Here is a 17929-nt window from a genome sequence, read left to right as displayed (position 1 = left end):
AAAAAAAAAATAGATAGTTAGGTTATGAGAGTACTAGACAATCAATTGAACACAACATTTATATACCAAACATCCGATGAACGTCCACAAGTCACAAATAAATACTTTTCTAATTCTGGTTCCTTTTCAAAACACACCGTTTAATGAGTTCATAGCACCTCCATTCGCAATAGTCCTTCTCTTGTAAGTTGTATAAGGTTTGTCCTACAATATATTCAAGTTGAATTTGACATATTTCCCTTCATTCTTATCTGATTTTACTCTTTCTAATCCAAAAGACATATTGTTGTGTTATGAGAATCTTATCAAACGTGTCATCTAACCAATATTATGTAAAAGACTTTATTGCATGTTTGATCCTTCATGTTTATTTTAGTTTTTAAGTTGGTCCCTTGTGTTTTAAAAATTTCAAGTTGGTTCCTTACGTTTTAAAAGTTTCAAGTTGGTCCAAAACATTACTCACGTTGAAATAAGTTAGTCCCTTCCGTCATTTAATATTTAAAGATTTGGGTTGGCAATATGGGTGATAGAACTTAACTTATTTAGAAAATTAGTTTAAAACATTGTTTTTATTTTTTTGGTTTTATTAAACTCAATATCATGTCGCGAAAGGGACTAACTTATTTCAACGTGAGTAACGTTTTGTACCAACTTGAAACTTTTAAAACGTAAGGGAACAACTTGAAACTTTTAAAACATAAGGTACCAACTTGAAAATTAGAATAAACATAAGAGATCAAACATGCAATTAAGCCTATGTAAAAAAAAATATTTAAGGTAAAATATGATACTAATTTGTAAAGAATAAAAGCAAAAAGAATTATGTGTATAAGAAGTTTAGTTAATCTTATCGTTACTCCTAACAACATGCATAACATATTGTTGATACATTACTCATTTCGTCTCACTATAAATATTATGTTTGAAATTATTTGTCACTTTATAATATACTTCATTTAGGACATATTGAGTAATTTTAAAAATAATCATATTTAGAGATGTTTTTTTTTTTTAAAAAAAAAAGATAATAACCTATAACCACAAAAGAGACAAGAGGAATAAGATAGAGTATTCTAGAGTATGATAGGGAGTGGTGACCATAGAATTGTTCGTTTGTCTTGAATGGGTGCAACATGAGTTTCATATTGAGTGGGGAAAGAAGCTGATGAAAATTTTATTTTATGAGCAAAGATATTTCTAAATGATTATTTACACATGAAAAGAATGCTAGCAGGCAACAAGCTTTGTTGTCAGGCTTTTTTGGAGGATAAAATTAATCTTCGTAAACATAAACATTTTTTGAGTCTATATCTCTCCAAATGGATAAATGAAAGATACAAAATAGAGAAGATCTTGACTCATAATTGGTTATAATTTATGGATAATGTAGAACTTTTAAACCGGTTGTGTTTTAAAAAAGGCACTTATTTGCAATTTACAATGATTTGATTCATTCAGTCTTGGGTCGGGTTCATTCAATCGTGTGTGTATGTTGAACTTGAAGGGTATGGTGGCATTAATAAGGACGAGCTAGCATTTTTTTTTTAATAATAAATGTTAGGTTAATTTTTCTCTTTTCGTTTGGATTTAAACATACGACCTCTAATTTCTTATTTTTTTACTTGAACATATTGAGTTATCCAATTTTTCCAAAGACGAGTTAATTTTTTTTTTTTTAGAAGGATCCAAAGACGAGTTGATGTTACTAGGGAAATAATGTTAATTTTTTTTTTTTTTAGAAGGATCCAAAGACGAGTTAATGTTACTAGGGAAATAATGTATATATTGAATATTACTGAGTTGACCTTACACTCATATGAAAATTATAGATTTTTTTTTACAAGACGAAAATTATAGATTGTCATTTAACAAATACTGTTTTTTTTTTTTTTTTTTTGTGTTTGTATATGATTGCGCTTATAAATATTGTAATTTGTGTGGTCCATGTTAATCATAAATCCAAAAAAAATTGCAGACTATTTTTCTCTTTTGATTTTTTTTTTTTTCACTTTATATAGTTGTAAAAATATGATGTATTTATGATCGTCAAGTCGGCAGTGTGTATTCATTCATAAAGCGCACATTTATCTAGCAATCATCATCAGTCACCGTGAGTCACTCACTTCAGGACCACTAGGTAGAATATGTGTATTTTTCTAGTATATACTCCCTTTGTCACAAAATATAAGCAAAAATTGATCAACAAAAGTTAATGTATTTTGTTCAAAATTTGTATCAAATACATCAACTTATGTTGACTAGTTTTTGTTTATATTTTGGAACGGAAGGAGTATTATTAATAGGATAAATTCTCACACATATGTAGAGATATTCTTCTGAATAAACTATCTCAAATTGATTTTGATTAAAATTTAGTTGAACGAAGATCTGTTTATGTTTATATAAGTTCATAAGTCAAAAAATATATTTAGATTCATTCATTTTTTTTTGAAGGATTTAGATTAAAAGTAAGTTGAACAAAATATTAATTCTACTAAATGTTTGTTTGGTCTTGCAACTACGACAACCAAACATACGGTGAAAAACCACATCAACGTAGAAGCTGGATTTTGTTACATATGATTATCACAGTGGAACATACATTGGGACGCGAGAAAGGGGTGCTAAACGTGAATCCAAACACATGCTAAATATTTAGTGCTTGTTTAGGATTTCGATGAGTTTGGCAAAATCACGCCGAGTAACCGCTATTCCGTAAAAGTTGTAGTTTTCGTTTTCTCCGGTATATATGCATTTATTAGTTTTGTTTTTTCCATTTTCATCTCAAGTTTCCTTCAAAATATTTGAACTTTTTGTGCTATAAGCATAAACTTTCTGAATTGTTTTACTTGTAATTTCTAGCTACTTGAAAATTAAAACAATAACACCACACAAGCCAACAAAGGAAATGATTCGCCCCACATTTCTGTTACTATCCCAAAGTTCATGTTAAGCTGAAAACTTTTCAGATTGAATTCCCTGGGGATAATACTATTTCATTGTCTGTGAGAGACTGTGAAAGCTGTTTTCAGTTTCACTTTCTGCTAGCTGCATGCATGAGTGATGGAGACTTGAAGGACTAGCAAAATTAAATATATAGATGTTGCTAAAACTGCAAGTAGGACACACCAAAACACCCTCTATCATGGTTTTGGTGCTATTAAGAATCTACACATTTAAGCGCGTATTTGATTGTGGGGTCGAGATTGGACGGTCTATATTTTAAATTTAGTATCTCAATTTTTTTTTTTTAAATATTAGAGTAGACGTTTAAACCTAAATTGTTCGATCTCGATCTAATGACAATTGATATGCCTCCATTTAACACGTGCTAACAAGTATTGTCTTACACTTACTATGTCATCTGTTATTTTACATTCTACAAAATTATTAAAACATAGCAAAACTTTATGACAAAATTACCTTATAATTTATATAAATAAACATCGACAAATTGGTTTGGCCTATCTATGCACATAGTCATACTCCATATATATTTCTTCATCAATCATCTCTACTAGTGGTCCAATGCCGCCCCCCTAATCCAATATCGAAGGGTTCCTTTCTTCTATTTATACTGCAGCACTGAAGGCAGTAGCGATAAAGATCATAAAATTATAGAATAGGCATATTGTATAGCAACCTTTTTTTTTCTTCTTTGGTCAAACTGACTAGAAATTCATCCATTAAAGTGAATAAGTGAGGATTTCGAAGTTCAAACTTCAACCCCTGCATATCCCTATCAATTTAGATATGCTCCCGAGGACACGAGACACCCACTTTCTACTATGAATATTTTAGATAAAATGAAATCATTCAGAAAGAAAAAAAAAATGTTTAACCTTTTTTTTTTTTTTGTGAGGAAGACGTGCTTAACCTTTTTGTATTTTGGTTTGTAAAGCATTGAATTCAAAATCCATATGAATGCTGCATTTTAAGAGATAAATTGAGTAAAATTGACTTAAATAGACTTGTGGACTTCTATTAATTAAGAATGTGCAAATATTTATCTTTCTCTATAATTTGTGCACTTGCCATGCCCCACTCTAAAGTATGAAAGACGATCAAAGATCATTTATCTCCCTCCGAAGGCAGCAATAATCAAACTCAAAACCTTCAAATTCAATGTCCGTCTTTTTACCACTAGATTAAACTCTTAAGAATTGACTACTATTTAACCAGACATACTTGATAGAATCACACAACCTGATTTTGTGTTAACATTTTAATTATCATAATTATGTTATGGCAGTTCTAGTAGACTCTTTGGATATTATAATTTATGCTCCAGACATGTCCATGTCTGATTTGGAAAGCCACTTGCGTAAAAAGGACCCCCCAAGGCTGTCAAGAGCAGATGATAGCAACATGCAGAAGGTTATTCTGTTTGTGTTACCCACGAATGCCTTCCCATTTCATGCACGTCTAGGCTTTTAAAGTAACAAGTAATGACTACTCCTTGTCTCCCTTCCATACCTTGTGTAAGATGGTGATGGCTACACTATTTATTGGGTTTAACAACAACGCTAACTTATAAGTTGAGAGGTGTCACTCTTTACAAACTCTTATAAAAAGTCGTATCTTTTCTATACACCCCTTCATGCCCAACACTATTGGGTTTGTTGCGTGTATATAAATGGTGGTTGCCCGATCAATAGGCTCTGATACCATATTGAATTGTTATATTGTATCTAACTCATCATTACAAACCGGACTTTCAGCAACACAATTTACAAGCAAGCTAATTGTACAAATAAGTAACTCAGCAAAGAAAAGGAGGAGCAAATATAGCAAGCATATTTACAATCCCGCAACACTACTAATGAAATTGAGTCATAGATCCAAATTTAAGAGAGAAATCATATCAGAACTGCAGAGACACTTCTTTTGTTTTCTGCTGGACTTTTGCTTCAAGAAAAGAATATCGAATAAAGCAAGAGAAACTACTAAAACTACTCTACCAGAGATGGAGTCACAGTACACGGCCGGCAAAAAATCCAAATCCCTTGAACCCTATGAAGTTTTCTATAGACAGTCGGCCAATCAATTATAGCCTATTTTACAAGTTACCTGCCTCAGGAAATTGATTGAATTCATTTCATCTTAATAAATTGAGCATCAAATTGACAAATCTGAAAATATTATTGCAACAGAACATGCAGGTGTTGAGGATCTAGTAAAGGCGTCCCCTACATTTGGATGATTCACACAAACATGGAGATCCTTTGCCAGGCACAAGCTCATACTGAAATCCATATGTCAGTTCTTCACCCAGAGCGATCTGTCAACAAGAAACAAAGTGAAATATAATCTATTAGTACAAATGAAGCTACAAGAAATAGTCAAGTGCGAATCACAATATGAAGTGATGTTCATTATCCATCAAGCACGATACAACAAGCAGATATCTTGGAACATACTCCAACCATTTCATATGAATTGATGTCTTTGATGTTTCATTTTTGTTTCAAAACTATTGATGTTTTAAAAGTGTAATGTCTAATTAATGCTTTCGACTATAATCTTAGTTGACAGAAAGAACTTCGAAATATGTAATGCAATAAATGAAAGATAATGGGGAATTGATGAGGATAATTTAGTCCAAATGTTTTATCATTTCTTAATCTTTATGCACAAACCTTAAACATCAATATATATATATATATATATATATATATATATATATATAGAACAAAGATAGTATTTCTTTATCTTCGTTGCACATCTAATAGAGCTATATGACCTACAACTGTTTATAAAAATATCTCGTTGCACATCCAATGTTTCCTCCTACCATACCAATTGTAGAACATCATAGACAATGGATCATTATCAAGAAAATAGTCGATTAGAGGAGAGCACTTACGTCTCGACTTGCATAAAAACCAATGTGTGAACGCTCACAATCCATGCTCTCTATGAGAACTTGGTGACTGACAAGATTGGGCGAGCAGCTACAATAACAACAAAAGGTAAGAGCAAACCAACACATTTTGTGTTTAAATAAATCATAATGTAGTAAACAGTTGCTACTTGCTACCGAAAAAAGTTTGCTGTAGAAATGATAAAATTGGTGTTGCTTGAAAGAAATAGTAGTAAAATTCTTCTCATGGTGTTTTTAATGGTTGCCAGCAAAATATCAAAACAAATAATAGTCATTTCTTTTAACAAGGTGGGCATAAAAAGTCACCCTTATATTGATAACAATATTAATGTCAGTCACATTTCAAACACCTGATATTATAGCATATTATATAAAAAAGTAAAAAAATAAAATAGCAAAAAGTAGCATGGTTTCATGGATGATTGAAAAGGCAAAAACGTGCTGCAACAACAGCAACATAACTGATAAATAGTGAAGGAGATAAATGCTTACCTATGATTGATGAACCTCGACACATTTCCATTTTTAGAAGCATCAATCACATATTGGGCCTTTTCTTCAATCGATCTGCTCATATCATTAACACGAGCATTGATGTCATAGAAATAACTGCAATTCCCTGTGCCGTATCTGGTGTTGATATACACCAAGTCAGTAAATATGTATTTATACATACAAGTAGTTTTAAAGAAACTACATATTGAAGAAATGTAAACCTTTTGCGCCTGTTGTGTGCCTCCTGCACATCTAAAACCTCTCCTATGTACTCACACACAAATGTTCCGCGCAGAATAGCTTCGCCAGCCCTTACTCCCCATCCCTACAAATCACATCATAAAAGTCAATATGACAAGCCTCATGAACCATTTAAGTTAATCAAAAGAAGAGTAACCTTTTTCTCTGTTTTAAAGACTTCCAATTTGACCCGCACTCCGTTCTGCAATATTCTGTTTGGACAGGATTTATTGCATCTGCACATATGGTTACATTCATAGACAAGGTAACCTTCCTGCAGTTTTGTAAAACAAAAGTATTAGAAAAAATGAAAGTTTGTAAGTAAAGGAATAAAAAGCAAATATCTTCTGAATATACACAAAATTTTGAAGGGAGCATAAAGGCAAAATCATACGATGATAATAATATTCGAATGAACAAGTATTTCTAAAAAAATCTTAGACAAAAATCAAGACGATGTTATCGATACCTAAGCTGAGTCACGGAGTCAGCAAATTAAAAAATACTATAAAAAAATACATATATATTTTGCAAATTGCAATGACAAAAAGGAAGACTTTATTTATTAGTAAAATAGACATAGTATCAGCTCAGATTTTATACAAGGAACAGTTGAAGTATCTTAAGCAAGTAAACCTTAACAGGTCTAAATATTATTCTCGGCTCAGATTTTGGATAGAATGGCAGTTTACAATTAATCAAGATATTTTACCTCCAATATTAATCGACCGTTATGATCATATGGGAACCTGCCACGCATTGGCTTCCCAAGTCTGTCTTTTGCATCCGCATAGTCATCACCAAAAAGGTATACATGACCACATGTTTCAGGACAGCAGGATGAATATGAGCAGGCACATCCCAATTGCGGACTCTGCAAACAAACAGATGGATTAAATGAATTACATTTTATATCTTCAATTTAAAAATTAGATGCACCTATTACTTAAAAGTGCAACGTACAGAGTGGCCAGAGCGTATAACATTTTTTAAGCTTTTGCAAGTAAAAGGATTTTTGAAAAAGTTAGTAAAATATAACACACACACACACACACACATTAGATTATAAAAATAATGTCTTCAGAAAAACCTCTAACCTAATCTCTCAAAAAACGTGATGTGATATGCATTTATTGTTAACAAAGTATATTCATCTACGGCTACAATCTGATCAAAACGAACAAATTAAATCACAATGAACTACCTCTGAATCAAGACCAAGGGATTGATCAATTATTGGTTTCGTAACATAGGAGAAGCTATCCCAAGGTTTAGAAAAGATAATATCTTGTTCATTAGATCCATCAGCATTTAGAGAATGTAGAAGTTCTTGATCTACTACACAAATAACAGGAACTGATTCCTTTCCAAAGCTAATGTCATCACACAATACTACGGCCTTTTTCCGTGAACCTAGACTTTGAGAATTGATTATGCAGTGAAACTCATCGACCTCCCACTCATCACTCGCAGGATCAGAAAAATTTACACACTTCGGTATTACAAAACCATTAGGAAGAGATGCTAAAGGAGAGTGCAAGACTTGATCCTTTAACAAGTTACAACCTTTTGGACAAACAAACCCCTCATGGTGCCATTTCACAACAACATTACGCTCACTGCAAAGTTTTGCTGCCTTTAAATAGAGCTTTTCAGACAGAACTCCAAATTTCTCTTCCAATGAGGCTACAAGATTAACTTTGCAGCAAGCAAGGCGAGCAACTGATAAAATATCAAGATTGTTAGGACGAGGCTTAGTTTTCTGAATTTCTGAAAACAAAATTTTGGCAACAGCTGAGCATTGATTTTCTGACAATCCACTAATATATGTTGTTTCTGTTACATGAGGTTGCACGGTTGTTGTTTCTTCCAGGCCAATTGACTTTGATGCCTGAATGCATCGCTTTAAATTGGCATTAGCTTTATTTCTCATCCTCAATGAAGCGGCTGCCGCCAAACCTTTTTTAAATTTAGGGCGGCTCAGTCTGCCAGATTTTAGTTTATATGCATAATAGCGAACTCCCCTCTTAGCAGGACGGTTGCTAACCAGGTTGGGGCCCATATGAGCAGCTTGGTGATGTCTGCCTAGGTCAGGTAGTAAATCAAATTTCAACCCACAAAACCTGCAAGCTAACCTCCGTGGACCACCTGGAGTCTTGGAATTATTTTCCAAAGAGGCAGAATTTCCCTGGTCATGCTTTACCACCGAACCTTCGCCAGTAGAGAAAGCTTGCTGCTCATGAGCTTTTGATGGCTTAAAATCAGCGTGATGAGCTGATAAAACATGCTGCCATAATTGTTCAGAACTTCCAAAATGACTCCCACAAGGAATGCATTGGAGAAGCATGCACTGTTCGACAAATGGCACGTGATGTCTCTCCTGAACATGGGATTCCAGTAGTTTCTTGTTAGTAAAAGAATCCAGACAAATGGCACATGCATAGCCTCTAAACAGCCACTGTGCTTCCTTTTTATGACTGTCCATCCAATGGTTACCAAGTGCTTGGTCATCAGGAAATTCTGTGGAGCATATCTTACACTTGATGGCATTTTCATTATCGATGCTATGATTAATTGGGGGTGGCATGAGCAAGAGAGGTTGTGGTTCTTCTATTACAGGGGGTACATCCATGTCGTCATTGAATCCCCACATCAATTTGATTCTCTCTTTTTCACTAAGAATCAACTTTGTAAAAAATTCTCCAACACCAGTAACTTTAGAGGCTTCAGTCAAAGCCCATTGAAATTGGACATCCTTAGGAACTTGGTTTCTTAGTGATAAAATGCTTTTGAATAGCCTATAAAAAAGCTCACATGCTTCATGCAGATGTACCTTCTGCTCCCACAAGCTGCAGCCCTTCAAAAGTTCTGAGTACACTTCTTTTGATACTATTCTACTCTTCCCATTTCTTGCTCGCTTAAGCCAACTTGGAAGGTGGATCTCGCAGTACAAGGAATAGCGCTTAGGAGCTTCCCTACAAGGATTCTTATTATCAAATGGAGGAGAACCTATACAGTTCGGAGCCTCCGTTGCAACATGACCCTCTTCAGAATGCATTGGCTTCCCAAACAAGTTGCTTTCTCCATGTACTGAATCACCAGCAATGGATGGCACTGGAACCACTTGCAGTGGAGCTTCAACATTTACCATAACCATGTCTTTGCTGAACATGTTCTCTGAACCAGTATAATTTTCTCCATGCTTCCTCTTTATAGTATTTTGGGGTAAACTTGAGATCTGATCCGTTTCAGTATAAGGCCGGTGCTTCTTACAGTGTAAAGATCCAGGTAGCGCCCGATGCTTACATTTAGTACCCACAACAGTTGTACCATCACACATTGGAGTATCAATTTGACCCGAATTTTCAGCATTTGCTGAGCCAGCCAAAAAACGAGAAGATAAATGCACACAACAGTATACATCTCCCTCATTTGCCCATCTTACACACTGTCTTCCCTTGGCTTCAATAAAAGCTATACATTGTCGATTCTTACTACCGGGCTCCGCAGATATTACACCAGCCATTTCATTTATAGGTGTTGATTCATTTTCTCTAGTATGCATGAAACCAGAATCAGCAGCCTCAACTACAATATTATTCCATTTATCGGTCAGGTTACTGGACAGATCATTTGTGATAGATACCTTTCTAATATTTTCAAGCTTACAAGCCTCAGCTTCTAATGTGCTCAATGTCTCCTGATTCTTAAAGAAACCAGGGTCATTCACAAGAGCAATAGCATGATCTGCACCCTTGAATTCCACTTTTGAAGCATGTGTATCTGCACGGCGAACTTCAAGTTTAGGCCTTTTTCTAGATACCTGAAGGTTTGTTTGGTATGGATCAAGAGAAATCTGCCGAGGAGTGTCTTTGCTGCTAGATAAGGGAGGTGATGGCGCGAACCATTTCATTATATCATGCTTCCAGGTTTTCCATTCAGAACCTAATATTGGTTGAACTGGTGAATCCCAGAGATTGTTGACATCATTCCACAAAATAGAATCAAACAATTCCTGAAGAGGATAAGAAATCAAATCAATCAAACCATTCAGTCAAAAATTGTGATCACTATTTGAAATGAGGCATGTGCATTCATTGTTGCATGTGTATTATGATATCAAATAAAGATTTTGGAAAGAAGCCCCACATTAGACATGCTTGGATTAAAGATCATGCAACATAAATAAACCTTTTTTTTCAGGATATACAAGGGTAGCCAAAATTATAAGGTACCTCCTTCAGAAGTTCTACCGATTCAGCACTATTTGTACTCTGACATCGTTCAACCCAAGAGTGAGAAGAATGCTGTAACCAGTCAGCACTTATGTAGTGCGCCAGGATGCTCTGTAAGGAAAAATCCATGGAAACAATAATCATTTTGTTTATATACAGAACTAAATAACAGTAGAACTTGGAAATTTTATAGCCATGATACTGCTCAAGTGACATAAATTGCAGACTACAAAAAGATATATGACCCATCCTCCCTAAACTATCATCAGAAAATGGAATTTACATTGTGTATCCTTAGAAGCATTCTTCCAAAATCAGAATAACCATTACAACGAGAAGCCTCCATGGCAAATGCCTTCCAGACTTTCACATCACGGGCAGTTTCTGTCAAAGCCTACATGTATTGTAGAAATTTCCAGTTAAAAATGAAAATAGATAGAAACCGAAAAAATAGGAAGAGGAGAAAAGCGAGTAGTGTAACCATCACATACATTAAGATGGAACTGATCAACGATGTTCAGCATGCCAACAACTAGCTTTTGCATTATAAACCGCCGTGCAGCTGTTAAGTCCTTTACCAACTTCAGTCCTACTTGATGAGTCTTGTATGCAACAGGATGCGGATACTCATCGATTGACCTAACAAGCAGCATATCTGCCCAAGAATAAATCTTTGTATGCGGAAAAAATATGACAAAATATTTCTTTCGGTCATGAGTTGGTTTTGCTCTCAAAGTTGATAACGGCCAGTCAGCCCTTGCACATCGGATACCAGCTAGCCACTTCCCTCTCCACTAAAAAAAAATAGAATTCAGAAAGAATAGAAAATTAGCTGAGCTTGCATTTTAATTTCCCTTTTCTTAACAACGGCAAAATCTTATAAGCTGATAAACTAAATATACAAGAGGACATTACTGCCATTAAGAAAACATGAGCATAGATAATTCCTCGTGATCAGGTATTACACATTGCATGCCAATTAGAGACATTCAACGTTTTGTACATAAACAGCATTTTGGATTGAGTTATGAGTAATCAACCATCACATTGTAAGGAGAATAGCATTCATCCAGCAGAAAAAAGAAAAAAGAAAGATAAAAAAAAACTCCAGAGAAAGTAAACAACTAAATTTTGGCAACAAAAACATTTGGTTACCTTGACCCACAATGCGACAGATGCATCCCCCTCTAGCCACTTGGGTTCAGAAAAAGACAAGTCTCCTTCCCTACCGTTATTTGGTGATTCACTCTCAATTGTATCAACCACAGAGAGAGAATTCTCAGAGGTTAAGTAACGTTCATTTATCATGTCTTCATCAAAATCATGGAAACCACCGTAATTCTTTTGTTCTTCCCCTTGACAGTTACAATATGAAGCTCCATTGCATTGACAGTTTGAATTAGTCAACAAATCAGAAACATTCTGTGACCCGTCATCTCTCCTTTCTATCTCTAACTCTTGCATGTTATGCAATGATCCATTCAGTTGACCGTCGGCCAATTTAGCTTGTTCAACATTTTCAGGGCAATTAGGTTCTTCCTGATAGACAAAAGCTGTTCCAGAACCGCGTTGAGGACAATCAGATTCTCCAGCATATTGAACACCGGAACAAGGAAGTACTTCCATGATACTACTCTAAAATCCAGTGCTATCTGATCCAATACACGTGCTATGATTGATGAATTCCTATCTCACCACTCTGCTCAAGAAAATGTCATTCCATTAATAAAAATCTGGAAATGGTGTTTTAGTTTCAATTTAAAATAAATAAAGGCTGAAAATAAAAGAGAAAGAAAACATATTGAAACTAAATGGCCCAAGTATGTCAAATTCAAAAATACTAATGAAAAAATGCAGCTCAGTTCATGAAGCCCCCACCGTTGAGAGATTTGGGAAGGTTAGAACCTAGTGTTCACAAGACTGTTGAGGAACACAAATATGATAGCTCTATCAAAGTTCAAATAAACTTTCTACTTCGTGCGTAGTTTTGACTTTTGAAGGGGAGTCAAATTTTGGACAAACCAATAGTGCACTTGAGAATTGAACTTTCCATTCATCATACATTACATATTATATACTATATATATCACCATTAGATACGGTAGCAAGGGAAATAAGGCATTTCCAGATGTCCCTGGATAAACATCCATAAGGAAAATCAACCATCAAGATATAGCATTCAATAGGTGAAATATTTAATGGAAAACTCATTTATGTCGAAATATGAAGCAGAACCAATCCAAAAAACAGTGTTTAATAAGCAAATTTTATTTTATTCAAGATTTATTCAATTCCATTTCATGCTAGATTATTTAAAATGTTTGTCGAAGCTTCATTTCGGTTTTTTGGTACAAAACCCATCATAGTTTTTTTTTTTTACAGCAAAATCTTCATATAGTTACTACTAACTATAAATACAATGAAATTAGTTTATTTATCAATGACAATACTTTTTTAGCCAAAGTTTGAATGACTGCATACGATAATGAATGGAATTATCAAGTTCATATAACAGGAATAAAAAAGTCTGAATCGGTTAAAATGAATAAACAGAACCATATGCAAGATAGTACATACATGTTTTATCGCATAACAAAATAGTGAAACTCAACAAAATAATCTATCTATAAATTACGATATGATATGATTCACGTTTAAGGTATTCTGTTATTTATTTATTGTGTTCTGAGCGCATGCAGGGGAGGAACTTGGTAACTTTTTATCGATATAGTGAGCCTAGCGGCGAAATACAGACACACTACTAGCAGAGAAGTGGAGAATTGCGGGTTCGAACCCGTGCATTTGGCCACTTATTTATTGACATAAACCCTGCTTCAATCAGTCCAATAAAATAATCAATATTTTCTTGATTAATTCCCAAATGGGAGATAAATCATTTAATAGCTAAGAAGCTTTAGTAATTAAACACCATTTTAAAAGAAAAAATCAGTATCTTTTCATCAATTTTGAAAAGAATAAATTTGCAACAAATTTAATTCAGTCGAAAACATATTTGTTTATGGAAATTTTGAATAAATAAATACACACCTTGCAAATATAAATATAATCTGTTAGTAACTATGTTTAGTTAAATTCGCTAGTTTTTTTGTCCGCAGACGAAGTGACAAGCATGAGAATCTCATACACACAACTGTTAGGCCCCAGGTTCGAACCCGGATGAAGGTATTCCGCCTAACAATATCCACCGCATTCACAAGCTTATTAATGCAACAAAGAGTGACGAAAATTTAAACAAAAATAGCATTAAAAAATTAATCTTTAAATTTAAAAGTTTAAGGAAATAATCAACCTCTAAGTCCAAAAAATCCAATAATTTTTTTTTTGGTTAAAAAATCAGTTGTTCAAGAAACAAAACAAAAAATCCAACCAAACAGAAACAGTAAAGATTGTGATTTTGTGTTGCCAAGGAAAACAGAAAGCTAACAATTGTTAACTGCATCAAAATCAAATGTATCTAACAACTCTCACACGTTGGACATGTTATGTTCGTACTTTCAAAGTACAACCCATCAAAACCCAACAAAAAAAAAAATCTTTTTTTTATTTAAAAATTTATTCACCCAGTTATGGTATATAAATCAAATTATCAAATGATCAAAGGACCCAGAAGATATAAATCCAACACAGCAAGAATACATAACATGCAAATCCAATTAGAGTCAAAATGTTAAACAATTATTACATTGAAACCCAAAACCCTTAATCACAAAGACCCAATTGCATAAACTGGTTAAATCCCTGCATAATTGTACATTAGCTAGTAAAATTAAGATAAACCCTAACCAAAATCATGGTATATAACATTATAAACATGTAATGTAATTGCATGTAGCAGAACCATAAAATTAAAATTAAATAAAAAAAAAGTACATGAAATATATAACCTCGACACTTAAAAGATGTAAAGGGGTAAGATCTTACCTCCTTCCATTACTAGTACGTCATTTTCTGTCACCTAATGAGAAAATTTTATTTTTTCTGTTTATATATAATAAACATAAAGTACCCAAGTTATATGTGTTTCTAGGTCAAAGACCATAACCAAATTGACTGCAAAATTAAATACGTGTGACAAATAAAATATAAAATATAATAGATTTGGCTAAGGGAAAAAAAAAAAAGACTAGAAATTAGGGTAGTGCAAACTGCAAAATGTACCTCAAAATATGAGATGTGGAAGTTTATGATGGAGGGGTGGTGGGTGGGGTGGGGTGTGAAATTGGTTTTTATTTATGTGAACAATTTTGTTTTTGTTTTGTATCGTTTTTCTCTAATAATCGATCGATGATGCCTCACTGGTTTAGATGTAGAAAAGAAAAGAAAATATAGATTTATTTTTTGAGGAGAAGATGTAGATGTGTATATGATATGATAATTTGGTAACAAAAGTAAATTATATAATACCAAGTGCGGCTCTAGGTTTTAGGCATCGAGAGGAAAGAGGTTGGTTATTATTGGGTCAGGTCCCGTGCCCAAATTGAATGAATCATATACACAAAGGAAAAATATTATTTATTTATTTTTTTTAATAAAATAAATAAATAATAATTGGGGTTCTTCTTCTGGGACATGTTTGGTTTTGGGTAAAATTATTACTTAAATAAAAGAGGGTGGATGAATAGTTATAGAGGTTATATGAGAGAGGTGATTGAGGATAATTTGGAATCATGAAAAAAGAAAAAAGAAAGTAGATTTGAGAGGTGTGAGATGAAGTGGGGTTATACCAAGACCAAAAAAAAAGAGATGGGTCCTAAATTGTAGGTGGGTCTGTGACTACTCTTGTTGTAAGTTTGAGAATTTGGGGTAGAGAGAGTTTTTTAGTATTCTGCAGCTTACGAAAATCAGCAATTGGTAAAGTGTGTTTTTTGATACTAAACTTTGGATATTATTAATGTATAGGTCATATCTCGGACTCAGATCTGGATCCTTTCGATTGTTCAAACACCTTTGACTATATATCGTAACATAAATAAATGGTTAAGATCAAAAATATTGGACGGTATGACGAAAAGGGCAAGAGAGGATCCGTGTTCGTCACGTCTCTTTTCCGACTTATAGATTTGACTTTTTTTTTTTTGGGTAAGATTTAAGATAAATAGAAAAAGTTTTCTTTCTTGATTTGATTATTCTTATACTAGTATAATTTTAAGTGTTGCCATAAAATGTGAAAATAATATTAAGAAAAAGGATAAATATAATTTTAAAGATGGGTTGGATTTGGTATTATGTAGCTATGGAAGGAGAGGTAATTTGGGAACTTTGTTTGGGTTGAAGGGGAAGACACTTTGTTTGTAACGATGGTCATGGGAAACCAAACGACGATGTATTTGATGATTTAGTCATGGGTGAGTGGACCCCACTTGCACGGCTGTACAGCACTTACACTTACACATTCTAATGGTGTAACTACTAAATTTTCATGTGTCTTTGGACTTTGCTGAGTAACTAAATTTTCAATTTTCATGTGTTTTTGTACTTGCTGAGTTTTGTTATTGTTAGAGAGAGAACACAAAAATGTTCCACGGTTATAATTAGGAGCACAACGAGTTTTATGTGTTTTGAGTGAATCATTTGCATTTAGTTACACATTTACTTCACCAACAAAAAAGTTAGATATTTACTTCGTTATTATAAATAAAAAATCATTTTTAAATTTATTAAATAACTATTGTATATAGTTTATTACAAGAAAAAATTACTTTTAAATTTATTGAATGGCTGACGTTTCTAGTTTATAATGACCAAATACGTCAGTTATTCAATAAATATAAAAAAAAATTGTTTATAGTAGTAGTCGGAAATTGTATATGTTAATTTTTTTCTCAACCCTCAAATTATCAATTGAAGAGGATGACGTCTAGTTAACACCTAAAATTTTTAAATTTATGTGATGTATTCTGCGATTGTCGTCTACTTGTGGACTTCCATTCATTCACCTCCTCTAGAGAGAGAAAAGGAAATCAAACACAAAATAAATTAATATTAAATGTCTTTTGTCTTTGGGAAGGGAAAAAAAAACTTCCATGATTTTTTTTGCGGACTTGCTTTATGACTTGTTTAGGGGGAGGTGAAAAAAAATCATTTTTTAAAATAAGATAACGTGATTTCTTAATACAGTACAATCTACTTTAAAACTTTAAGAATGAGGAAGTTATACCATATACCCCTACACTTATACCTTCACCCATACAAATTATAAAAAATCTCAATTTTACCCTTTTTATCAATGAATTTCACCCCCACAAACTTCATTGCAACACAACATCTGATTCCATCTCTCTCTTCCTTCTCCTTCCCCATTTCAGTTTTTCTAATTCTCCTTTTTGTTCTTCTATGATTTCAACACCACGACGTGTAGTTTTCTTATTAATCCTTCAATTTTGTATCTACGCATGTTTCTACTTTACAACACAGGGAAAGAATAATGGTTAACAAAATAAATATCCGCAAAATGAAATTGATCTATGATTCCTCTTTTTGCTATAAAGCTCTTTTCAATTTTTTATTTCAATAAAATTTATGTCAGGTTTCATCAAATTATTATCATGTGCAGGGAATACCATTTAATTTGATTCATGAAAAAACCAAGATGTTGTAATTAATGGATTATCAAAGTTGCGAATTTGTGCTAACATAGAGACAGGCATGGGAAATAATTGGGGAGTGGTGTTGCAGAATTCAATCTGCAAGTTAGCAAGAGATTTACTCAATTAGCAGGAAACTTTTTGACACAGAAAATATATTTTGTAGGGGTGTGTGAAGTCAAATGATAAAAAGGATAAAATTGGAATTTTTTATGATTTGTAGGGGTGAAAGTATAAGTGTAGGGGTATGTGGTAAAATTTCCTAAGAATGAGCATGCTCCCAGGGTCAATACTACCATACCAAATACTTTTTTTTTTTTTTTGCTTTTCTTAAAGGTAGTACTTTTTTTTTTTTTTTGTTAAATAGTTAAAACAAGATTAGTAAATGGTACGATCCGTATAAATAGGAATATCTATTTTTTTTAACAAAGGGATATCATATCTTGAAAATATGGATTGATTATCTTATT

At 33.3% G+C, this 17929-nt stretch overlaps 1 protein-coding gene across 4 annotated transcripts; it reads right to left on the bottom strand.

The window, feature by feature from the left end:
* Nucleotides 1-4799: 4799 nt before the first annotated feature.
* On the bottom strand, nt 4800-15803 carry LOC146919891 (histone-lysine N-methyltransferase SUVR5-like). Of its 4 annotated transcripts, none has more exons than XM_085713282.1 (12): nt 15034-15803; nt 12010-12553; nt 11346-11648; nt 11138-11248; nt 10855-10965; nt 7824-10634; nt 7332-7493; nt 6777-6893; nt 6601-6704; nt 6377-6514; nt 5867-5954; nt 4800-5281 (listed from the first exon to the last, which is right to left on the bottom strand). In XM_085713282.1, the coding sequence occupies exons 2-12, from the start codon at nt 12478-12480 to the stop codon at nt 5174-5176; spliced, it is 4524 nt and encodes a 1507-aa protein (XP_085569408.1). In that variant the 5' UTR covers nt 12481-12553; nt 15034-15803; the 3' UTR covers nt 4800-5173. The 4 variants fall into 4 exon arrangements, with proteins under 4 accessions (XP_085569408.1, XP_085569411.1, XP_085569407.1 ...); XM_085713285.1 differs by lacking the exon at nt 15034-15803 and adding an exon at nt 14760-14832; XM_085713281.1 differs by lacking the exon at nt 15034-15803 and adding an exon at nt 14797-14832.
* Nucleotides 15804-17929: the final 2126 nt, after the last annotated feature.

The sequence above is a fragment of the Medicago sativa genome, chromosome 5 (assembly GCF_051527215.1).
Source record: "Medicago sativa cultivar Bolivia chromosome 5, Bolivia_mono, whole genome shotgun sequence".
NCBI classification, from domain to species: domain Eukaryota; kingdom Viridiplantae; phylum Streptophyta; class Magnoliopsida; order Fabales; family Fabaceae; genus Medicago; species Medicago sativa.
Note: the sequence above shows the minus strand (reverse complement) of the source record. Positions and strands in the feature narration are given on the sequence as shown.